Here is a 26,475-nt window from a genome sequence, read left to right as displayed (position 1 = left end):
GATCTGCTCACAGCAAGTATGGAGTCCTACCTTTGCACTTTAATGGAAAAAATAATAACAACATCCTCCTCTGATTAGCATCTCAGTCCCCCACAGCTGCAGGGGAGGAAGCTGGACTCTGACCTCTGCACCAGTTCACTAAAATTGTTTTCCTTCCTATCTTCAACTTACCTGCATGACAGACTGTCAAAAGCAACAAGGTCTCCTGCACTGGTCTCCTGGCCACACAAAGTATTTTGCTGCCTGACGTGTTCATGACTAATATCAAAAACTTCATGTTTACAGACTACCAAACACTGAAAAATCTTCACAAGCTGAGTGTGGTGGAAATCCACCACAGAATTTAACTCAAGAAGGCAAAGGTTGAGGACCTTTTCCATGTGAAAACCTGTTTGACCTGTAACTATAAGATTTTAGATCACACAGTCCAGCTTCCCAGGCATTTCCATTACTTTTCACCCTGCAATGTCACTGTACAGCTTATTCTTCTTGTAGTTGTTCTTTTAAAATTCAGTAGGAGGTGCACTCTGCCTGCTCCCCTGATTGGCCATTGAACCAGGACATATAAGTGGGAAGTCTGAATTTTATCAGAAGAGCAGCAAATCCACTGCAGACACATTTTGCTACCTGGAGCATATTACGGGTGCATTTCAGGGAACAGGTATATGAGCAGAAGCCCCACACTCCAGAAATAAACTTAGCATGTGTCCCTGCCAACACTCCTTTCTGGTAAGTCTGTGTCCTTGTAGTGTTTTCAGCTCAATAAAAATTTCTAGGACACCATCTCTTTGCTGAGTAGTAAATGCTGCTGCAGACATACACTCTTGAGCACCTTTCACTAACCAAGCACTGCATAAAACCAAATTCTATTCAGAGACATAAGAAAGTCAAGGAAATGACAAAAGCATGAGCTTTCAAACTGCTTTTCCCTTACCTTTAATGTACCAAACGATCAGAGCAGTTATTTTGAATCTCTATGTATGAACTATCTTATGTGACATGGAAGTAACTCACCAAGATTTAGAAAACAAAATCCTCTCACACAGATTAAAGAGGGAAATGTGCTCTGCTCAGTGCTGGAGCTCTTTTAGCTAGTTTTCTGCCACCTTTTTCATACAGGATTGTGAAACACAGCAGCTTGAGTCTTGGGAACAGCAGCTCTGAACTGCTGATGTTGCTGTCACAAGCATGTCAAATAATTTAAATTGATTGCCTCCTTGCTGTCACAGTCCATGCATAGTGTGCTTCTGCCACCTTCAATAAAAAATTAGGAACCAACCAGCAGGCAACAAGCTCAAGCACAGATACACCTAGCCTTTTCCACAATATGCAACTAAGCTATGGAAATCCTTGCTGTAAGATGCTAAGGACAAAAAGCCAGAGTGTGTTTAAAAGTGAAGTGTTCAAGTTCATGGAAGAGAAATACAAGAACAGTTATTAAATATGGAAAATCCACCTCCAGCTCATGAAGTTTTCAAATGGCAAATACTTGGATCCTGGGAGGTAGTGCTGTGGGAGTGCATAACAAACTGTTCCATTTTGTGTCTCCTTTCTTCAAGATCTTCCCTTGGCCACTGTCAGAGACCAGAGTCTGAGTTTCAATCCAACCCACTGTATCTGCCCTAATGCTGTCATACATCTGCAATAGATTGGTTCAAAAATAATACTTATTCTTTATGTCCTAGTAAAAAATTGAACCCATTTTCTAATAAGAGATAGGAATTGGCACCCTCAAGCAAGGAGACATTTTAGGTAAACTGAACCATTTCAGAAATAAGCATTGTGCTAATGCAGTGTAGATGATGCAGGCCATGGTATAGAGCCCTTAGTGCCTGGGTGAGCACATTCCTACACTGCCTGTTCAACACAGGTGGTATCATATAATTTACTTCCCAATCTGAAGTACATTACACTTCAATTCTTTACTAACATGGTTTTAGGAAGCCAGTGTTATTGTTCCCATTTTCTGAATGCACCTCATCAGAAATTTACATAATTTAGATTTGAAAAAGATGAAGAAAAAAATGCCTATTGTCTTTATGTCTTAATGCATTAAAACATGAAGACAATATACTTATGATCCTCACTATTCATCTAACGGGCAGAGGATGTTTGTTAGATAGATGGTACTGGAAGAATCGAAGCACATATTGGCTATGCCACCTCACCATGAAGAACTTTAATTCGTTTGCATTAACATTCAGAACAACATCAAACATGAAAACATGAGCCAGAAAGATAAGGTTTTTAATTTATAGCAAAATTTGTAGCCAATGTTCCTTAACATTTAAAGTTAATCCATTGAAAAGCTTTTAAAAGAAAATGAGAAGCCCCCTTGGCACAAATTTCTTGGACAAATGCTTATGTACACTGACATCTGATGATCACTGACATCTTTGCAATAGTTCAAATAACATAAGGCACACTGATGCTGTTCTCCTCACTCTGCCTGGGAAGGGATAGTTCTCCTGGACATGCAAAAGGAGCAATATCCTCCTGCTTTAAGAGAAGCACCTTTTTTCACCATCTTTCTTTGGGTGATGACTCAAACAGAGAGAATGTGCCAGACAAAAATAAAATCTCCCTAACATGCTTTACGTCTAGCCTAAAGGTACAATTTCCAAGAGCAAGCGCCGTGCTGTCTAAGCCAGGAGTTTAAGCCTCTTTTGATTAGTTGACTTGTAAGCATTTTTCAGGAGGTGGCATCCACACCATGTCTCTGAGTTTGCTTCAGTAAGTCTTCTTACACAGTCTCCCTGTAGGAAGTCCAGAAAAATCTTATAGGTGCTAGGGCCACAGATGGAAAACCATGGATAAGCCCTTTTGATTTTTCACCTGATAGGAAATCCTAAAATGGTCACCAATTAGAACAAATTATTTCTCCAAGGAGTCTTGTTTGCAAAGGCAGGAGACTGTTTTACAATGAGCAGAGAGCTGACACACTGCTTTACATTTGATTAGTCTGGGAAAGTCTGGCTAAGAGACAGACAGGGGAAAGGCTTCATCTCAGTATCACATTCGCAAGCCACCAACTTGCTGGAAAGACCATACGAATTCTTGCAGTCAGGCAGTTTCTTCCCCCTTTTTTTTTTTTAGGAACATTTTGCATCTTAAGTTACATCTTACCAAAGTGAGTCATTAGTGAGATACAATCTCCAAAACACACTGACTTAATGTAGCTGAGCTGGTGGCAGCAAAGACCTAAGATACAAATGTATTTTCATGATGGAGCTTAAAAGATACAGTGATTTTCAAAAATGAAGACTCCTAACTGTTAGAGAAGATTTATTGCATGCAAATAGAGGACTCATCCAGAGACAGATCAGCTACTCCTGCTCTCTCCAGCCACCCAGGCCAGCAGATTGACAGAACTTCAGATTTACCTCCTGCCTCTGCTGGCAGATGTTACCACTTTCTCAGAGTACTGCCTATAGTTTTACTAAAGAGGGCTTTTGCTACAGTTTGGTGACTTAATGACTCCATAAGAAAAAAAACCCCAAAAAAACCCAAAAAACAAACAAAAAACCCCAAAAAACCCAACCAAACAAAAAAAAAAAACCCAAAACCCCCAAAAAAGCACCAGCAAGTAATTCACTTATTTTGTACCCTGCTTGAATCATGACTTCTGTAGCTATGGAAGAGTGATTAACATGCACTGCATAATAAGGTTCTTCATTGTCCTCCAGTCAGCTTGTCCTTTTTCTTAATGAAGTCAGCAAACTCAAACTGAGACCTTTTCAACAGAGTAAGCCCAGCTCCAAAGAGACACATTCACAGCCTTCACTTGCACCAGCCCTACCTCTATACAGACAGAAGTGAGACAGTGCAATTTTTTTGTCCAACTTTTCTGGGAAACAAGAACTGACGCCATAGACCTACCTTCTCAAACAAGACAAATTAATCATTTTGGATGGCTGGATGCTGCCTCTATGTATTCATGAGGCACAGCTTAACTCAAAGGAGTGTCCCATACAAAACAGCAACAGCAACAGCACTGGAGAGTCAAACTGCTTTTGCTTGTATGGCAAGTTTCTGCTGGATAAATAGGTCAAGTAACTACACCTTTATCTAATACCTTTTGCATTAGTGGCCTAAAGAGCAGGGGCACGGAGGGAGACCCTCTTTCCACCTCCATTCCCCTCTTGCTTTTCTAAGGCATGTGTGAAAGATGTTTGCAGCATACCCTCCATGGCTGCAGCCTGCTTTCCTCCCACTCGGACTCTGCCCTGGTGGAAGAGGCACCCAGCTCCATCTCTCCTGAAGAACTACAATGCTGGCTGCAGGCTCCTTCAACCTTTAATTACATTAAGCTGACCTTTTCAACCAACACACCTTTCGTCCTAACTACTTGTCAAGCACCAGCACAGAAGACAGACAAGTTTTAAATTGCTGGAATAAAAGCCACTTATTTCAAAGCAGATTCTACTTGAATGCCCCCCAGTGTTACTGCCTGATCCAGTCTTTTCCCAGTAACACAAAACTTAAAATAATAATGTAATTGAACAATTTGTTAGTGTTTTCTGGAGGGAAAAGAAGATGAAAATATTCTATGAACCATTAGCTCAGGATAAACTAGTCAGGAGTTTTTCTGGTTCAACCTTTCCACTGCATTTGTTTAAATGTGGCAACTGCAAAATGTAAAAATATTAAATATGGTGGAGAAACAGAACTGAAAAAACCCCAAAAAAACAAAGCACAAGAAAGAACACAAAAGGCCATGTCTGATTCTAGTGAGATGCATTAGAACTTGACTTCTGGATTTCACAGGGAGAAGGCAACCAGTCAAAATGAACTTGTTGACTAGTGAACACCAAGCACCTCAAGTATTCCTGAAGTATTTTGATATGTTTTCTACCACTGGGGACTGGAAGTTTCCACCACAATTTAGAGTTTTGTAGTGATAGTGGTCTACAGTAAAATTGGCGGCAACTGATTTAAAGAGGACTTAAAAAACTTGGGTGCTCAAACAGCTGCCACTGCACATAATGGGTGTTGCAATCAGCTTTTGGAGGGAACTGAACGAGCCAGCTCATAATGGGGAGAGAAATGTGGTGCTTCAACTTTAAATTCTTCTTTAGAGTGTGTTGTTGTCACCTTATTACTGGACAACAACAGGGACAAACTGGGAACTTCAGCACTTTCTACCTCATGTGCACATCAAGCTGTGTATAACACATGTGCACAACCACCCAAAGTCCAGTTACAGAGTTTGTACTGTGGGTGCTTCTCTATAAACAGCTGCCTTAATTTTTTAACTCTAAGCCAGATACTGCAGTCAGGCAATCATTGCTCACTGGAATAATCACATCCTGATGCTGATTTCCAGGGAGGCACAAGGTTTGCTCTGCCTGCTGAATAGCCAGTGGGTATTTGCATGCAGGCAGCACGCTGACTTCAAGACACAAAACATATTGTAGTAAAGCAACATTTCAAGTGTTCTTCCACACTGGATGAGATCCAGCTGGTGTCAGGTAGAATATTTAGACAGCATGTAGGCGCTCCATTTCATTAGAGGTCTAATCAAATTTTTAAATGCTAGAACAAATTACTATTTCCACACCTCTAATCAGCAATGAGGGTGCTTTACTGAGAGGAATGTCAATCAACTCAGAGGGGAATTTTTTTTTTTTTTTTTAGTTAATAGGCATAATTACTTTAAAACAGATTTAGAACCATATGGCCAAAACCCCTCCAGATACATTTAGACAATAATGTAACTATATTCCCTTTACCACATGCTACAGCAGGAGATATTAAACATATTTACAAGCACGTGCTATTAAATTAGGTTCAACACTGTTAAGACACTGTCTTATTAAACAGTTTTTAACTGCAGAATTCATATGGAGGAGAGAACATATGCTAGCTTTCAATTGTTTTGTTAGCATCAGCCAGAGCAAATCCAATGCAATAAGAAACTGCCCAGAGACAAATAAATGATGGTTTTGAATAAGCAGCTGTGTACTGCTCTAGAATGGTTTACACCAAGACAGCTTGTACTCCTTCACTGTCATGAGCATAACTTTGTTTTACTGAGGTTATGTGCAATTGCTCAGAAGCATGAATTTTTCATTTTAAAATGTTAAGTGAGGAGTCATTCTTGCAACCATTCCTCCTTTCTAAGGAATAATTTTAATCCATCCTATAAAGTGTCAAATGACTCTGAAGGAATTTACATTTCTCTCCAGTTTAATGACAAAACTAATTTGAAATTTAATATGCTTTAAAACAGATACACAATTACGCATTTTGATTCCAAACTGCAGCAATTGAGACATATTGACTGTATTTATGACTTTACTGCTCATTCTGAATAGATGAAAACCTTATTTTCAAGTTACCTTTTACTTTTCTTCCAAATGTCTTTTGCGCTTGCAGAGGTAACAGGGATCTATGACTCCAAAGAATTCTCATGAATGCGATTTCTCCTGGCTTTCCTACATGTTAATCTAACATTAGTGTATGTTGGAAGACTTAAACCACAAGCCAAAGGGTGGTCCACACACTGACCACACCATATTCCCTTGTGATAAAGACTTATTACTTCTGTTCCAGCCTACTCTCAACATATGAAGCCAGGAATACTTCATATTCCACTCCATTATTATTTTTTACCACCTGATCCCCTGAGGAAGGGGACTACAGGTAGCCTCACACTATTACCAAGTTCAAAAGGTTGGAGGCTGAGCTCAGAATCCATTAGAAATCCATTGCTAGTCTAACAAAACAAGATGCTTGCCTTAGGAGTAACATGAGAGCCATTAACAACAACAAAAGATGTTCAATCAGGAGGTTGTATCTGTTTATTTATCTTACCCTAATTCTGGTAACCAGGGACATTCAGGAAAGAATTAATATATCTTGCTAGATTAAGAGCACTGACTTCTGTCTCTTACCCTGAGCACCATCACTTACATCCAGTTCAGCCTCGCCCTAACTTAAATCCACGACTGCCACAAAGATTATGCCCACAAGAAAAAAGTCCATGCTTCAAAACACCTTCCTCTCAATTTCAGAAAGACATGAGAATAAAGATATCTGAATAAATAAGTGGTTGATATGGTCTGTAACAGGAACAAAATAGTTATTCAGCTTCATAAACACATAATATTGTCTACCATCTCTACCAGTATTTTGGCCCAAGTGATAGTTATCTAATGTCTGATATGCAAGAAGCATCCTATAATAAAAATCTGAAACTAGTAATTAAGAGAGACATTTAAAATTAATACTCCTTGATCATAGCTCCCCTATTATCAGTAACACTGGTCTGCCCAGGATGGCATACCAAGAACTGCATACAATTTCTTGAACGATCTGTAATGTATTTCATGGACTGACTGATAGGCAAACAATAAAAAAAAAATGGTTTGTGGAGAGTATCCCTACCTCCCTGTAATGGTATTTCACAATTTGATTCATTTGCATTACATTCCCTATAGCATCTACTCAAAGCACAAAGACTACCAGGCTGGGCTGCAGAGACAACAATGGGGAGCACCTCTGCATACAAACAGGAACACCTGCAAAGAACAGACAAATTAAACAGCATAAATTATTTCCATACAGGTTTTTCCAAAGATGATGAGGTGCAATTTCTCATTAACTGAGGTCTCCCTCCTGAGAATTCAAATTTCTTTTCTACTGAAAATGCCCCATTTCCCCCCGGTCCATCCTGACCCACTTCAACAAAAGCCAATACTCAGCCTGGACATGCAAACTCTGCTTGAGATCCCCCATTATTCTCCAGCCCTGTAAATGGAAATCTGATCATAAAATCTCCAGACCCCAGCTAAGCACAGCCAGGGGAGAATTATACCACTATCTTCTCTCTCTCAAATCTCCCTAGCCAGAAAAGAAATGGTTCAAACAAGAACTAAATGGGTATTAGCAGCTCCCTCACCAATGTGGGAGAGAGGAAAAACCAAGGATGCTTAATGAACCATATTATTTTTTTCAGATTTCAAAACTGCCATTTAAAGAGATGTGAGATTTGAAGCCCTAATTAAGTAATATGCATAAATTTCAAGCAAATGTTCACACAGTCCACATCTCCAAACCACAGCCTGTGATTTGGCTAATGCAATGCTCCACTCCCAGAAGTAAGTCTTAGCAGAAGACAACCTCCACACTTGGCTAACCCACTCGCAACACTAAACCTCAAAGTTTCTTTTGAAGAAAATCCTCCTGCCCACTTTCTTTCCTTTCTCACCTCCCTTCCCTCCCTGCAATTCAGGAAGGACTGTGTTTTTGCTTTTGGTTTGTTTTTGGTTTTTTTAATAGAATGACTATTCTAAATGAACATGGTTGCTATGAGGCCACCTCTTACAGCTTTTCATTGCAAAACAGCGTCGTTCACCAGAGCTTCATTTCACTCATGACACTCTCATTACAGGTCTAATGAAAATTTAATAGTTCTGCCATTTCATTTTCAGCCAGTAAAACTAGGAAAACACAAGGAAATTTCTTTACAGTGGTTTTTAAGGCAAAAGTAGGAGAACCCAGGCAGCCTGATGACCAGCATACATGTGCAAAGAGCAATACCACCCTTTGATTTGAGGACACAAAGACAGGGGATGGGAGAACAGGGGATGGGAGAACAATTAGTTAAATGGATCAGATTCTGAAAAGATACGAATTATTGAAACACTCATGAGGATGGGGAAGGAGAGAAACCAGCCACCTCCGGATTTTCACTGCATTTATTTCACAGGAAAGAACCTTGTTCTTAGTTGTTAGTTTGCTGGGAGTTTTTTAAAATCAAATCTTTTAATAAAAAATTCAGAATGAATTGTGAGAGTGAGGAGCCTCTTGCTGTCAACTTTAACTGCCCTAAAAGTTTGGTTTGTTGCTGTTGGTTTATACCTTTACATTTTTGGATCCTAAAAATCCCACCCTGTCCCCCCAGCTGCACATGCAGGATTAGCTGGAGGAGTGACCTGAGCTGGTTTCACCATGTTTCACCAGTGCTCCAGGGGACTGGAAGACACAAACACTGAAGGCAGACACAATGCTTTACACAACAGAATGTTGCTAAAATTAGAACCAATGCAAACAGAGTTGATTTTTCATGACAGACTTTCCAAATCATTTTGAGAGCTCCTTTAAGAAGAAACACATTGGAGATTTAAAGCCATCTAGGCAGCTCCTCACACCCCCTACAATGTGAAGAGAGATTATTATTAAGAGGCATGAAATTATAGAAGACATAATTTGATTTTACAAATTAAGATTCTCTGTGACAGCCAACATTTGTTGATGAGATGTCCAAAGCCAGCTACACGATGCAACACAGCAACAACAACAACCAAAAAAACCAAAACAACAACAACAAAAAAGAAGTGCTGCATTGTGGAAAACCCAGGGTGTTTTCCAAGCAAAGGCATAGCAACTTTCATTTGCCTATGCTCAGAATAGATTGAACCAGGTTGACTTCCCTCAAAATAGCTGAGATATCCTTGAAAGGCCTCTAGATTTTTACAGTGCAGGTAACAGCATCTCCATGCATCTTCATGACTCATGGTGACACATATTTTAGCTTACACAGGCTTATGAGACCTGACATTAAACTATTTTTGGTTCACTTTTGGGCTACTTTTTACTCACCCACACAGAAGAATAATATGAATGAAAGTGTGTCTTTTCTTTTTCTTGGATATGAACTCAACTCCCTGAGCCTAGGCTAGTGCTATTGTAAGCACAACATCATTTAATGATGTTCACACATTTTTCTATCTCAAAAGCGGGTGCATTTTTTGGCAGCATCAGACCTAGAACAAACTCTTCCTTGTACCTGCAGACACTTCAATTTTCCAGCCTAAATGATTTATGACCATATTACATCCATTTGCTCTTGAGCTAATTTCTCCTCACTTGCTCTTACCATGAGATGTATTTATAGACACCGATCATATCCCCTCTCAGCCTCTGGATTAAAAAACCAAACTTCTTTAGTTTCCTTCTGCAAAATCAGTACACCCTTTCTCTAAGCAGCCAGCCAGCTCCCCTCTGTGCCTGTTTAATTAGGGTCCATCCTTCCCATCTTCCCTCCTCTTCAACACCGCAGCCCTGCAGGGTGACAGAAAGGTGATGGTCCTCCTGCATCGACATCCTTCTCCCTGTTCCTTCCAAGGAGCTGCTCTTATTGAAGTCATCAGCAGTAAACAGCCGAGCCTGTAACTCTCACATTGCACATCACTGGATTTCACACCACTTCAACTATGCCCGTGCTCAAGATCTCCCAGTTCCCCGTGAAATGTCCCTCTCTCCCTGCACCAACAACATGTATCACTTGTACTGTCCTCTCAGCACAGTGACCTCTCCTTTCAGCATGGCCCACCATAATTCCCATTCTCATCAGTTCCCAATCCCTGTAATTAACAGTAACAGAAAAATAGACAAACTGTGTCAGATCAAAGGTCCCTCCTGCCCGGTAACCTGTCACTGCCAGGGGACAACAGGATACATGTAACAGCCAGGAAAGCACACAGAAACTATACTGAGAGGTGTTGCTATTTCATATTTACACGTGTTGTTTAATTTTTCTGTTATGAATTTGTGCAAATAGTTTTCAAACCCAGTTAAACTTTCTGATACATGGAACATTTGATGTTATTAAATACAAACATTTAATTTCCATTGACTTGCAGTGTCAAGTTAAACCTTTGATGTTACTTCAGATGTTTAATGACTACAGTGCATTTTTAGTCCATTCAAAGCTTTTTGAAGAGGACATTCTAGCAGCTGTCTTATCAATAGAAGACCACTACATTAGTCTAGTATGGCCTGCTTTTGGTGATATCATGTCATACATATTTTTTCATATTTGCTTTAGTAACTTTGTACAGTATTGAGAGTTGTACTAAAGAAGGAGACATGCATGGGAGGATGAGGAGCAAATTATGTCCATCATTTTTATGGGTATTTCCCCTCTCACAGGATCACCCTGATCAAGTAGGTCTATAAATACCAGGAAAATCCTGGATTTAATATGCCTTATTGCTGCACTCCAGCACAGACGCTGGCTCAAGCCAGGAGGGTCAGCTAAGTCAGGTCCACTTCCACTGAAGGCTGCTTTGAAACCACACTCCCCTGTCACCCACCTGGCCACTGCCCTTCCATCTCACTCGCTGAAATCTAACACAAGCCAAATATTTAATCCTGGAACCATGTATATACTTTTCTATCCTACCAACTTGTATGTACATGTAAAAGAACCTTTTACATTACATGCTTTGCAATTTGCAACCAAGCTTGAACAGTTGGCAAATCCTCCCTGTTCCTACATTTCCTGACATATCAGGATTTTTCCGTCCCCTGAAAACTTTTTGCTCATTCCTAAAAGCTTTCCTGAAGCAGTGGTTTATCCAAAGAAATACTGAGCTCTTCCTATTTGATATTCTCTTCTTTCTTGTTTGGGATATTGATTTTGTTTAGGCAGGAGAACCTTGAGTTTCCATCAGGCTCCAGGATAACACCCTGGAGCTCCCCTGCCCAGGGACTCCCCTACATGTTGCATTTTCCAAGGGGAGGGCTGGAGCTGTCCTGGTTATAGAAGTGACAGCAACTCTCAGCCACCTCTAGGAAAGATTTGGCAACAGCACTCCTACGCCCTGTTAGGCACTTTTCCCTCTGGTATGCCACAGTTTTTTACAAAGTCTGACCATCCATCCCATGAACCAGAGCTACTCAACTTGTTTTGGTCATTCTTCCATGGATTTAAAACTGATTAAAAGCATTAACCTTGGATGTCTGTTGAACAAGTTCAGAATCGTCTATTACTGGCTGTCCTTTTTTTTTTTTTCATCTTAAACCAAATAATGATGCAGTTGTTGTATCCATGACTGTCTAAGCCCTTCTGATTAGCAACAATTCTTCTGCAAGTAGATCTGATTATCTAGAGTGCCATAATAAACCCAACTCGTAATTGTACTCTTTTAATATGAGAAACCTTCTTCATAGGCAAATTCAACCCATGAATCCTTAGCAATCTTAGTGCTGTCCTCATAGAACTTTCCATAATAAAACATAACTTTGATTACTCTGAAATTGTACAAAGCATAAAGAGATGCATCTAGCTTTTCCTGTTTCCCAGCTGAAAGAGAAACTTACCTTCACCCATGAGAATCCAAAACCTGCTAGACTATTTCAGATTTCATTATATGCCACTGAGTTAAAAGCTTGCTTTGCCCCTTATGATTTTGACAACAGCTCTACCTAAACTGAGCATTCAAATGACTTCAAATAAAGACTGAAAATGGAGGAGGGCAGAAGAGATTCAACATGTTCCAAGGCTAATCATTTTTTCCAGTATATTATCACATGAACATTAGGAAAAAAAAAAACCCCAATACCATCAAAAGAACAGATGAGGCAGCACTTATCTGAAGATTATAACTCCTCGAGATTCAGGTCAGATTTACATCTTGCTTCTATCAAGCGTTTTGTTTTGTTTTTTTCCTCATGTCTTCTATGTGCATGCTTGCCAATGAGGTGCAAAAGGTTAAAATTTACAGTGATTTTTATTACACCAACTTTTAAATAAAGACAGATGTAGCCAGAAGCTTTGCACCTCTGTTTTTATTGTCCAGCCTACAACAGAGGTGGAAGGATGTCCCAGAACCACCACTGAAAGCACAGAACACCTATGCTTCAAGAGGGCTTCATGGGCTGTCGCTCGGTTTCTTTATTCTTCCCCAATTTTGTATGGCTGAAATGACCACAGCCAAAGCAGAGCAGCACTAAGTTGCCTTCCTCAGCAGACCCACTTGGGTTCCTATGTTTCACCATCATCCCTATAAACTACTTTAAAATAAAATAAAAATACAGCAATAAATCAAATTTCAAATAAAAATACAACAATAAATCAAATCCAGCAAGTTTTCCGTTGCCAGAAAAGTACTAACCTTGTCCCCACCTCCTACCTCCCACTGATATTAAAGAGGTATACAAAAAAAGTCCTACTCAGCAGGATGAGAATACAGCTTCAAAAAAATTCAGTAACTTAAATTTAATTTTAGATCTGCAAGTGCTGCCAAGCACCACTTTATTTGTCAACAAAACATTTTGATTATTTGGCAGAACAAAGCAAGCTCCCTCCCTGCTTGTTCTACAGACATATTTGGCACTGGTTAATTTGTATGTCTTTAGACATATGTCAAGTCTGAAGCTGTTTCAGGCTTTAACCCTGCAGAACTTCTCTGTTTTAAGTACTTGTTTTTCTTAAAGGGGGAACAGCAGCGAGCTAAAGCCAAGAAGGGATTTGGTCCTGCAATGAAATGGTTAAAAATCAGACTCTGCTGATGTGTGCTTCTCTGATCCATTACATTTCTCGCAAGCTGAGCTAAGAGCTGAGCACCAAGTATCAACTGTAATATGATCCAAGAGTTTATGGAAAAAATAACTGCACATACCAAGCATGCACATTTAATAAGATTTTGTTTCCATTAAAATATTCAAGAAACACGATTTTTAAGATCTGCTTCTCTCTCTGACCGATTTTTAACGTTTCTCCTCCCCCTCCCCTAAATACACACCTCCTTTCCAAAAACCAAACCCTTAAAAAAAAAAAAAGGGAAGAAAGAAAAAAGCAGTCCTACTGCAGGGAAGAGAGGCTTGAAAAACAACTTTGATTGGCACTTGGCCTGACCCACAGAGGAAGAAAAACAGTTTTTGGACAAAGAGCGCAAATATTTGAGCTCATTGACTTACAGCCTTTCTTAGCATTTGCAAGAGCCGACCTGGAGCAAAACGCGTCGGGAGAGATTGAATTAAAATAAAACCAAAACTGCATCGCGTTCATCTTGGGCGCTCGGGGACTCGGCGCGTTTGAACAGCTCAGCAATTTTAATTCATTTGCACTGGACAAACAAAAAGCACCTCCACCGACGCTGCCGTGAGGAGGTGCCGGGAGCGGGGGGCGCCGCCGGGCGCTGCGGGATGCGGGGGGCTGCCAGCTCTTCGCTGCTTTTCTTACATTCGTACAGCTCTGATCCCAGCCCCCCCCCGCACAACGACTCGACGGAGATGGCGGGGGTGAATTTCGCCGGGGCAGTACGTGGATAATAAACTTTACGAGGGCGGCTGGGCCCCGGGTCAAGTCCCCGCAGTGCCGAGCGCCCCCCAAGCCCTCGGGATGCAGGGAGCAGCCTGGGACAAGCCTGGGCAAGTGACAGCCGTCCCCAGGGCGATGGGGGCGCTGGGAGCGATGGGGGCGATGGGGGCGCGGGACTTGGCACCCCTCGGCACCCCGGGCTCCCCTGGCCGTGCTCCCCTCTGCCGCCCGCACCCCACGCTCCGGGCTCGCCTCCCGGGGAGCCCCGCGCGCTGCCTCCCTCCATCCCTGCTGCCCGCTTCCCCGCTGGCACTGCCGCCGCACGCTCCCGCCCAGCCCGCCGAGCCGCTGCCCCTCGCTCCCCAGTCCCCCACGAGCCTCTCCCGCGGCTCCCGCCGCCCTGCGCGGGCACCCCCGATACCTGTCTGGGCACCTTCCGGCAATTGCCGCACACCCGGTACTGCCCGGCGGCGGCGGCGGCGGCGCTGCCCACGGGTCCGGAGCCGAGGCGGTTCATGGTGGCGGCGGTGGCGTGACGGCCGGGCGCTTCGGGAGGCCCAGGACGCTGCCGCCGCTCAGCTGCCCGCGCCGCCGGCCGCCCCCATCCCCGGCCGCGGCCCCAGCGCCCGCTCCGCGCCGCCGCCCCCCGCGCACACCCCCGCGGGCCCCGCCAATCCGCGCCGCCCGCCCCGCCCGCCGCCGCCGCCGCCGGCCAATCGCGGCGGGCCGGCCGCCGCCGGCCAATGGGCAGCGCCCGCTCCGGCTCCCATCTCCGGGCAGCCTGCGAGAGGGGGCGGGGTTAGGGGCGTGGCCGGCGCAGCGGAGGGGCGTGGCCGGCGGCGTCTCTGGGCAGCCTTGGGCAGAGAGGGGCGGGGCCGGCCCCTCGGCGCGTGCTTCCCGCTGGCCAATAGGGTGGGCGCTATGCAAAGCAGGCCCCGAGGCCACGCCCCCGGGTCCCGGTGCCGCCGAGGCGCGCCCGGGGTCCCGCCCGTGTGGGCACCGCGGAGCTGTGGGCCGGCCTCCGCTCCCGTGCCGCCCGCCCAGCCCCGGCCAGACCCCTCCCCGCCATCGCCGTCCTCCTCGTGTCGAGATAGCCCGGCTCCCGGGCCGGGAGCGAGCTGCTGTCGCTGCCAGAGCGGCGGGGTGCATGCAGGGGCAGGAGTGCGCTGCTGCCCGGCGGAGCTGGATGAGCTGCGTGCTCTGGGGAAACTGGGAGCAGGAATGCGAGTCTGTGTCTGTGTGTGTGTCCGTGTGTGTGTGTCCGTGTGTGTGTGTCCGTGTGTGTGTTTGCCTCAGGTCGCCGGGATTGTTCGGGATGATGAGTCAGGTTTTCTAGGCTCCATGCTAATGCACGGAGATGGAGTGTATAATTAGGACAGAGGCAAATCTATTATCTGCGGCCTCGGAGAGCTGGGGTATGAGCCTCTTTTTTTTTTTTTTTATTGCATCACGGCTTCACTGCAGTTTCCCTTGCCTGGGTGCTCTTTAGCTTTTAAATGCGCGCAGAGCAGCTTCAGCATAAGCAGTCCCACCGACGTCAATAAAAGTTCATTAAATGTCGAGCGTTACATAACTCATGTTTTGAAAGATGATGGTATAGAAGGATTTTATCTTTTATTTTTAAATCGGAACAGAATGCTATTACTCTGCAAAATTTCTAAGCAGATTTGGGGTGTTACATTGTTTTCAAGGTTTCTCTCGGAGAAAGACTTAAATCAGCTGCTTTTGCTTTGCCTGGGACTACTTTCTATTTTTGCAAAATGAAGCGTTGTATAATTTAGTCAACTGGCTGGCTAAAGGGGGCACAATGCAATTAGTAATTTACGTATCCTAAAGGAGACTGATTGAACCTAGGTCTGTCTTTGAGAACAACCGAAAAGTTTCTCAGATCAGACTTTGCCACCATAAGTAAAGCCACATCCACAAAAACGTTCTCCTCCATCCTTTCTTTCCCTGCTATCCATTTGAAAAGGGATCTTTTCCTCAGGCAGAGCAGCCTTCAGCAGACTCTGTGGACTCCACTGTTGGGAACGCATCCAAATGCTGCACTCACAGGCAGCCGTACAAAATGCTTGGAGAGGAATACATGGAAGGGGGTTGGGGTTTTTTGTTTTGTTGTTTCGGGGTTTTTTTCTCCCCCCCAAACAGTGTACTAGAAATGGCATCCCAACATGAGAAAACAGTTTGTTTGCCTGAGTGCAGGTCCTTGCTGTGCCATCTCTGAATCCCGCACACTGCAGCATGGTGCTATTTAAACCAGGGGAGAAGGGTAGCCAAACAGGTTCGTTTTCATCAGGTAGTCTGAATGCAATGCTAAAATCTAAGTAAACTACGTGAATGATGTAAACAGCCTTTTATTTCTTGCTGAACTTCATTATAATGTTATCTGCAATAGGAATTTTTAAAAGAAGCAGCAGAGGACCAGTGTTATTAAGCCACAAGCAAAGGGGAGTTTACTCCTCAGCTCAAATAAGATCACTTTGAGTCATTTGCTGTTAAAGTGTCTGGTTCAAAACTCAAACCCATTGGCAATGATGGTAGCAGATACGTTTGAAAAACAGGTAAGAGAAAGATTTTGGCTGAGTTACTCCTCATATTTAAGATCAGAACATTTGCAAATACTCAGATTTCGGTAATAGCATTCATTCATTTATTTTATATCCACAGGGGCTTGTACACATGGGTAAACATTCTTAGAAACCTGGTTGGATCCCGTTCCCCTGCTGAAATTATTTCTGCCTTGAGTGACAACTTCAGATCTTCAGCATAGTCCATTAAACCCAGGAAAAATTTCCATTAGCCAGGTGTGAAAGTTAGGCTGACTTGTGAGGCAGTTTAAGATTAAAGAAATTTGGTATCTAGTCTCTGTTCTGCCACAAACATCTTGTGAAAGAAAGCAGGACATGCATGCCTAGATGCTTAAGTATTTGGTTGACTAACCCTTAATTAAACAAGAAGCACTTAAGTACCTTTGTGGCTCCCAGTCTTGCCTTTCAGTACTTTAGTATCTGAGAAATGTCAAGAGAAATATAAACTTTGAAAGTGTTTCATTGTTTTTGGAAACAATACAGCAAATAGAGGTTGCCTAAACCCCTTTTTTGCCTTCAACAATAATTCTATTGGATAGCTTTTCTGGAGTTCATTTTCCCCTCTGCATTTTTTTTTAATAAAGAGTTTTAATGCTAATAGATATCAGACATGTACTTAACAGGGCCAATGCTTACCCAGTATCAGTCTTAGAAAACTAGTGTATAGACTAGAGACAATATGACAATTTTCAAAACACCTGAACTCCTTCTGGATATCATATTTGGGAATGAACTGCTGGGCTCTGTGTGACAATGCTCCTCTAAAACGCCGGGTTTGTGCTCTCTTTACAGTACCCATGGAGTCCTGCTGCCTGCAAAGGCTTCTGCATGTGGGCCTGGTTTTGAGCTCTTGGATTACTCTGTTTTGAGTTAAACATGTGCATAAATTCTCCAGAATAAAAGCCTGCCTTTGTATAAGCTGGTTTCTTGGTAAATATATCCATATTCTTGAAAGTTCTCCTTGTAAGCTTACTGCTCAAACAAAGTGTGCAAAAATATCCAGTGCTCCCTTCACAATTGTCTGGCAGTTTTTATGATTCATCTGTGCCTTGCTTGCCATCTACTGCTGTGGATTTCCTTCAGTTTTTGCCCAGCTACTGAGTCATAAAGGAAAGCAGAAGGCTGAAATTAAGGGGTACTTGAGTTACCAGCAGGATGGCATCTTGACCTGCCCAGGAATTTTACAAAGATTGTCAGTTCTGTAAACCCAGTCAGTTATCTCTGCTGAGGTCACCTAGACAGGCTGTGAACTATTGCTGTGTAAGGGTAAGGTGGAGATTTTTTAAAAATCTTGATGATATGGAGCATATACTGGCTTGAGACCATCACATCCTTTCACAGAGATTACTGACTTGCTGGGATAAATTTGCGCAAGTGGTTACTGGTTTAAACAGATTTTTATCATCAATGATCATAACTTTTGCAAAGTTTAAAAAACAAACACCATGATGAAACAACAAGGCAGGAACAAACTTCCAAAGGAAGTAAGGATTACTCTGCCTCCTGAAATCATCAGATGCATTTTTGGCAGACACATTGCAGCCAGGCGTGGGCTGCTGCCCTTGCCATAGGAGTGGCTGAGATGTGATGGCCTTTGCTAGAAGGTCAAATTTCTCCTAATGCCTTATGCAGCCTTCAAGTTAACGTTGTTCAAACAGATTGGCCAAGAGACACAGGTGCATTCAAACACTGAGCTGCCTTCATCCCCCAGAGCATATACTCATGCTGTGCTTTAGCAGTGATACCAGCTTTGAACTCCTGCTGAGGCTGCAGTATTTCCACCTGGAATTTGGACAAAATGCATCTCCACTGTCTTCCAGAGAGCATCACACCCAACAGCCATCTGCTGCACAACCATTCTGTAAGGGAGCACAGAGCAATAAACATACACTTTTTTCCAAGAGCAATAAGATGATCTGTAGATTGACTGCACTGACCATATTGTGTGTCCCAGAACAGTCAGCCTGGTGGCAATGTGCTGTGCAGGTGCTGTGGGATGCTCACAAAATCTACATGCTCCTTCCCTAAATTATGCACTTACTCTACAAGTGTGCAGTGCTTTTGTTGTTCATACATTATTGAACAGCTTGATGCTTCCTGAAAAGGCTAGATTGACAAGATCAAGTGGTGTAAAATTGAACTTGTTATGCGGTGGAAACATTTGTTATTCATAGATATCCAGCAGCTTGGAGAGAGAGGACAGGAGGGGACAGCTGCCACGTAATAGCTCTGACTGGATTGCTGCAAGACTAGAAATCCCATATGGAATTAAAAGATCCTCAGGTTTTGCCCAGAAGCAGGAAGAGAGAGCATACGTGGGCACCCAGCTCTGGAGCCTTACCCAGCTCCCTGACTGCCACAGTGAAGTGCTGTGATTAAATGAGCTGATTGACACATGTCACATGCCTTACATTTCATGACTCCCTGAGTCACTCAGTAAAGCCATACTGAACATCCATGCACAGGCAAATAGATGTCGTCTCTTCAGGCCAAAAATCCAGCCCATTGACATTGTGTCAAATGAGTGATAGCCCTGCCTTCATTATCATAATTTTTGTTGCACTGTCCTAATATCATTTGCACAGCATTTATATTATGTTGTTATAGGGAAAGGAAGAGCAATAGGTAAAGTCTGTGCCCTGAGTGATGTTATGCACACTCTGACACTATAAAATGACTTCCCATCCCTACTATTACACATCCTAGTAATTGTGTGAGAGAGGGAGATGTGGTAGTTTGTGGAATTCTTCCTTGAGGGTGATAGTACACACCTTTTCATTTGCAGGGTTTAGACCCTAACTAGATAAAGCACTTGAAATTATATTTATCATAAGAAACAATTATGGCCTGGTCCGGGAAAGCTGAGCTCAGTGACCTAATAGGCCTTTTTAATATCTGATTTCTTTGACAGAAAACATTAAATCACTATCTAACCAAGAAACCTCTTCTCTCTCACTTCATGTTCTTCTGTGGTTTGCATGATAATTCACTAAATGTATTTCAACATGTTGTTTACTTCAATTCAGCCTTCTGAGACCACACTGGCCAGTGCTGCAAGCCCATAAATAGGGATCATCTGGAAAAAAAATACTTTATGCTTCAAGTTAAAGTTGGAAATGTTTCAGCCTGTACAATTTTTGGGAGCAATACAGAGGGGAAAATTATTAAATGGAAAAAATCGTATCTGAAAATCAGGACAAAGGCAGCCTGGTCTAACTCCCTGCAAAAGTAGAATTGCAAGTAATCCCTTGTAATGTATTCCTACTAATACTGATGTTAGTCCTACAAAACAGATTTAATGACAGCAGCAAGGCTACCTGTGGGGACAGAAAACGCTCTCCCCTCCAGGACTGGAGGTGGAGTTCATGTGGCAGACAGGGATGCCTGGGGACAGGCAGAATGAGGAGCGGGGACAAGTCCCGGTCTCAGCACTGCCTGCACAGCCACAAGGAAAGGCACCAGTTCAAGCCCTGGTAAGGATGTGCCCGAGGTTTTGTCTTCTCCTAAACATGTGTGCCTGCATCAAAGCTGCAGCTGTGACATCTCTGTGAGATGTAAGTGTCCTCCGGTGCCGTGGACCAGTGACAAGACTCCCTCAAGAAGACAGAAATGCTGCTGGCCTGTGGGTGGGAAGTGGGAGCTCCTGCCTTGGCTCCCAGCTACAACGTGTATCACTGAAGAGCACAGCCTAACCACACCTGTGTAGGTCAGGCGGGGAAAAACATCTCCAGCTTTCCTTTTGCAGCCAGGATGCCATGAGGCAAAGAGTTCAAAAGCCAAGGAGCCAGAAGAGGGCAAGCAGGAGGCAGCTGGCTGGGGAAGAGAACTGGAACCTGGGGGTTTGCTGCCTGTTTCCTCCCACTGCTTTGGCTCAGTTTTGTGCCTGGCCAATGCAAAGCACATAAATGTATTTATCTGATTGAAAAACTGTAATGTTTCTCAAACAGCAGAATTTGTCTGTTTGTATTTTGCAAATGAAACACTTGGTACAGCATGATGCCACATTAAGGATGGAGCTGATAAGTAAAATTTGCTTCCTGTATTCACTGGCAAAGTTATGGCTTTCATTATTTTCAAATACAAAGCACAAATATAAAAAAAAAAACCAAACCCAAAACATAGCAGCTTGTGGGATATGGCACATACTTAAGCTCCATTTCTCATTGAAACCCATGAGATATGACCATAAATATGTTGAAAGAGCAGGCTAAATTATGGCAGAGTTTTATTCCTTGTTTTTAGACAAAGAAGAGCTGAAGTGCTGAAAAATATGACTCTTTTATGGACTTGGCTTATTTTTATTTAAAAAATGTTTTTACCCTATTTCATTAGTTTTCCAGTGGTTACACCCTGAAAAACCAGAGTGTCAGCGCAAGTGGGATTTTCTCAGAAGGTACCACACTTAGAAGCAATTAGGCGTGTGAGTGGAGGCAGTCAGCACATGGGATCTTCCCCAGCAAAATCAGCGAAGTGCTGAAGGCTTGTTTGCATGGTGTGTTTTCTTTCATTCATCTCTGTCTGGATGCTGGGGACGTTCTTGGACAGCAGAGGTGTTGAGATTCAGCCTTAAAGAAAGCCCCCTGCAGGGGAGTTGGCCGACTGAATCAGCAGCACAATTGGCGTGTGCAGAGCCTCACAACCTGCTAACCTTGGCACTTCCACCTCCCTCCCTCCTGCACAGCTAGGCGTGCCTGCTGTGATACACCAAAATGCAGCGAGCGGGATGGGCCCGGCCATCTGGCACTGCAGAGCAGAGAAAAGGAGCAGGAGTTTCCCTGGATCAGCATCAGGCAGCTCCTTTCTGCTCCTGCCTCCTCTAGCCTGCTGGTTGTCTGCTGCAGGATGGAAATTCGTGGCTCCTGCATGTAGATTTTTCTTTGAAGACTCCCTGACCTATTTCAGCTCAACTCCTGTTTGGGCATATAAATTAATAATAACATGGGTCATTGCATCTTGCTCTGCTAACATCCAGATCCGTCTGGTATAACTGAGCCTCAGGCACACAGACTATTTGCTACGGCCACTGAAGCATTTATATGGATGAAGATTCGTGAGAATACTGGACAGTAGAAGCAGAGACTGCTTTATAGGTGAAGTGATGTCTCTGTACAGCACAGGGTCTGAGATGGAAAACATAAAAGGATTCTATTTCCACAGCAAGGCCGTGTCTTAAGAATTTTATTTGCCCTTATTTCTATTAAGAGGTCATTTTACAGGGAGAAATAACTTATTTTAGTCAGGTTGTATTGCTCTTGGACTTAACCTTCCTCTAGCTGGACTGTGAATCACTGGAGAGCATGGATTTTCTTGTAAACAGACTTCAGAGCAGCTTTTCTTTTTGCATTATTTGGCTCCCTTGTTTCAGAAAGAGTATGGACCAATTTCTTCCCTGGCATAACTCCAGTCCCAGTCCTAGTACTCCTATTCTGAGAATGCTGGGCCAAGTTCCCACTCCTTGTTTTGTCAATATATGTTCAGATCAACTCTGCTATAACCACTGGAGTCATATATCATTAGCATTAATCTACTGCTGAGCAGAATGCAGCTCCCTTTATAAATCGCACTTTGGTGAAGTTAAGTAAGGAAAATAATGCTGAATGTGGCCTTAAATGTATTACTAACTCTGTTGAAAGATCATTCACTCTTGACTTAACTTATTTCAAGCATGACAGTCCAGGAAAAAATGTATATCTGTGAATGGCATAAGACTCAATAAGAGTCAATATGGCCCAGTGTTATGTAGTATTAATAAATGTATATTTGTGCTGAAGCATGCTAAACCTCAAAGGCTGGGTATAAATATCAATGTCTATTGAATTTCAGGAAGAGATGGCTGGTGGTAACTATGCTCAGTGTCATTCTGCAATATGCAATCTGTGTTTACACAGTGGCTATTCATAGGCACATTCCTGCTGGTAGGCAGAGAATTTGCCTCTTCCCAGTCAGTTTATGAGAAGTGAATTTCTTCCCTTACATCCCTGGCAGGATTGTTGGATTTCCTTTGAGTGAAGTAGCAGTGATGTGCTGTTGAGCAAGTAATGTGTGAGCCAAAAGCACTGGAGAAAGAGTGCCAAGCAGTCCACTATTGGATGAGGACAGCACTTGGGTAAAGGCAAAGGGGGTCCTGGTGCCTGAAGCAACTTTTTGCAGCTGGTGGGCAAAGCATCTTCTGTGCAGACTGGGGATCTTCTGAACATCTGCAGCGACTTCTCTCTGCGATAAAACATGGCATTCATGCATTTAATCAGAAAGTGTGTCGTAAGCGGTGGCGACAAGTCATACTGCAACAGAAGGATGTGGTTTCCAAGCACTGTCTGTAGCATGATTAAGCTTGGAGAGCAGAAGAAAGTGGTTGGTAACTGTTTGTCAGTGCGGTGAACAACTTGCAACTGTGCCAGGTAATTTTCTTGGTTGTGTTCTGAGCTGCCACGTGCAGCTGTTGTTAAAGCATCGCCAATTTGTTTGGCTGTGGGTGGGAGAGAGGGTCACAAGTGAATAAATCAGGTCTTTGGGTTTGCATACCCGTAGCTAGCTGTCCCAAAGCAGAGAAGCTGGCATTTAATTTGAAAAAGTCTGGAAATAATATTGTCTGATTTTAAAAAAATAAAGGCATGTCTTGTCTGTAGCATGTTTTCCTTTTCCCCACTGCGATGATGCTCATGAGAGATTGTTCAGAAACAAAAAGGGAGGCTGCTCAGCTGTTTTGGAGGCACTGTCTGGGGTGGGCACCTGAGCACCATGGCGGCAATGAAAATCCTAAGTGCAAAAAATTTGTCATCTTCCCAAGCCACCTGGTACCTGAGGCCGAGTCTCTGCTGCCTCTGTGCAAGAGGGTCACTGTTAAAAGAGGGCACAAGGGGCTGGGACAGCTGGCTCCTGCCTTCTGGGACTGCTACAGACTTCTTGTGTCTTCTGTGTGAGAATTATCTTCTACAGACACAATGCCCACCAGCATGCAACTTCATCATGAAAAGCAGACAGGATTTGTAATTCTGTGAAACTGGATTCTCCTTTCCCACACCTCAAATTGCCTTGCAGGTCTATAAACGTTATGTTATTATGAAGGGCAGCACGAGGTACTGGAGAATCAGACCCCATCTGCCTCCAGATATTCCTTTCCAGAGCTTCCTGAAGTATATGGAGATCCACTCCTGTAAGATGTTTAATGAAGGGTGAAAATAAAAGTCCAGAAAGAGCAGTTATTTGTGGAGTTGTCAAAGAACAGTGTCTGTACTTGATAAGATGCAGAGAAAGTAAAACAGGAAAATACTCATACTGAAGACAAAGCTGATGTGGCTGCTGAACTCTTGATAATAGCATGAAAGGGAAAATCCCAACAGATCATGCACAACATGTCTGAAGTTATGTGACCGATAGACGGAAGTTTTATTCTTCTCATCAAGAAAGGCAGTTTTAATGTGAGCTCATTTCTTCTGCTATCCAGAGTTTTCTCGCAGTTTATACTAAAATGATTAGCCGGGTTGGGGTTTCCTAGGAGAGCCACAAGGCATGGGGGGACATTTGCCATCTAATTAGTTGCCATTGATTAGTGCAGGGAAAAAGGTGAGCAGCAGCTTCTTCTCTCCCCCTCAGTACCATGGTTGCATCCATCCCTGAAAGATGGGATGCTGTCGGAAGAGCGGAATACTTCTAATCTTGAGGAAGCCGAGGCATGGCCATAGCCTGTGCTGGAGCATGGTGCCCAGACTGACAAGCTTGTGTTTCCTCAGGTTTGTAGTGACACACAGGACAATGGTGTGGTGGGGGTGATTCATGAGCAGAGCCAGTTAGCTTCTCCAGCTTCGGGTTGAATGCCTAACCCTCTTCCAGCCCTTGAGCAAAGCCAGTGAGCAGCACCACGAGCCTTAATCCCATCATGTCCTGTTCCTCGAGAGGACAAATACCTATCTGAGAAGAGCCCATAAGAAGGCAGGCAGGTCCTGGGCCTCTGAGTTTTCCTGCATGCCTTGCCTAACTGCTGCAAAATTTATTTGGGACTTGGAGTTAAGGTGACCTATTCCAATGCCAAGCTTCCCATGAGAACTGCAATGGCCACCGTTTTTTGGCGTATTTTAGTGATCTGAAAGTTTATATTTGGACCTGAACACACCTGCAGCTCAGCAATTGTGTGACAGAGGGTTTCCAGCCCCAAGTGCCATGCACTGCAGCTGAAATCAGAAATGGACCTACTCTGTGCAGCAGCATTATGGGCATGTGGTGGGCTTGCCATTTTCCCACACGCTCTGTTGTATTACCTTGCCTCACTCTTCGTCTCCTGAGGAGGTGTGTGCTGTGGGCTCCTCACACCACTGAAGGTATCGGCAAAGGTTTGGGGATTGCTGAAGAGCTACTAAAAACTGCTGGCTGAAGTCAGATGCTCATGATATAATGGAAAACAAAGGCAGTGTGCATCTAGGAGAATATCCTGAGCAGCACCAGGAGATTTGCATAAAGTTCTTGCACAAATATGCGTTGGAAGGAAGAAATACTCAAATATTTGTGTTTAATGCTCTCTTTTGCACTTCTGTACATGAAGACCCATGGCAGACTTGCAGCCTGGGGTGGTTAGCAACTTTCCTCTTTGATTAAGAAGCTAAAAAGTAGAAAACAGGAAGACCCTCCAGAGCTCAGGCAGGCACTCTGCCATCACAGGCAGCATTCAAATGACTCTGTAATCAAAACTGTACTTCACAGCAAGTGAGGTCGCAGCAGTGAATTTGAAAGAAACTGCAGGAAGAACTGGACATTTTAAGCAAACTTTGCTGTTTCTAGGTCTCCTGTGGCTTATCCAAATGGCCCCTGCTCCAAAGGTTCCTCATGGCCAGAGGCTGCAGCGCTGTGAAGCAAGAGTCCTGACGGTAATTGCAGAGGTCAGGCAAGTGCAAGGCTTTTGGCTTTTGGCTGGTGAAAATGGGACTCTCAAGCCGCAGATGAGAAACAGTGATACTGAAACTTCATCTGAGACAATCGCTACCAGGAAGATGAAACCAGCAGTTAAGGGTGTCGGTGTGAAATGAGGGAGCCAGTCAGAGAGGCGCGTTGGCTTCAGGCACCTAGGAACAAAAGGCTGTTTCATGAAGACGATGCCCTGGGAACAGTGCTGGTGAGGGGAGGAGGGCAGAAATCAAAGAGTGGGCAAAAAATAAGGTGGCTGGATATCACTGGACAGGGTGACTCCAAAGACTGCCTGTCCTCCCAGCTGAGATGAATGGTTTCTTTCTATTTACGTAGATCTGTATGCAGAAAAACATTATAACTATGATCTAAGCAGAGTCACAGACATTTTGGCGCCTGGGCTGGTTCCCTCCTCCCACTCCAAGGAGCAGGGCTTGACCCGAGTGGTGAAACGCATCCCGCGAGCGCTGTGCGTGTCACCCCGCGCCACGCCGAGCCCTGGGAGCAGCACTTCGCCCTTCGCCCGCCGCTTCACCCTCGGCCTCCTCAGAGGGGCTGCCCGTGCTGGGGTGACCTCGCTTGGGGGAGGATGAGTGGGCAACACATCCCCCTGCCTACCAGTGCTCAGACCTCTGCTACGTCCCACACCTTTACAACGTGTCTCTGCCAGCGTTTCCCTTTGAATCCAGCAAAGCCAACAGAGCCTCAGTCGCCATCCCAAGCCGAGCATGTGCTGAGTGCTCTGGGAACAGCCAGCTGAGTCATAAGGCGGTCCAGCAATTCCTATTCAAAGGCTGCTGTCTCTGCCCTTGTGGAAAATACATTTATTGTTTTGGTTTTTTGTTTCTTTGTGCTAAGGTTCAAGCAGTGCTCTACTTGTTATTGCATGTAATGGTTTGTGCGCCGCACACCAGCCCAGCGAGGTTGCAGCAGTGCTGG

The 26,475-nt window shown here is 43.8% G+C and overlaps 1 protein-coding gene across 2 annotated transcripts in view; it reads right to left on the bottom strand.

Moving 5' to 3' along the window:
• SESN3 (sestrin 3) overlaps window positions 1–14,701 on the bottom strand; it is a 44,792-nt gene extending 30,091 nt beyond the window's left edge. For both annotated transcript variants that reach the window (XM_064409472.1, XM_064409473.1), the window contains exon 1: window positions 14,475–14,701. In XM_064409472.1, coding sequence (XP_064265542.1) covers window positions 14,475–14,570 — 96 coding nt within the window. In that variant the 5' untranslated portion in view covers window positions 14,571–14,701. The remainder of the gene's footprint in view (window positions 1–14,474) is intronic.
• Between the last annotated feature and the right edge of the window lie 11,774 nt (window positions 14,702–26,475).

The sequence above is a fragment of the Passer domesticus genome, chromosome 2 (assembly GCF_036417665.1).
Source record: "Passer domesticus isolate bPasDom1 chromosome 2, bPasDom1.hap1, whole genome shotgun sequence".
NCBI lineage: Eukaryota > Metazoa > Chordata > Aves > Passeriformes > Passeridae > Passer > Passer domesticus.
This window is presented reverse-complemented; position numbering and strand designations above follow the sequence as displayed.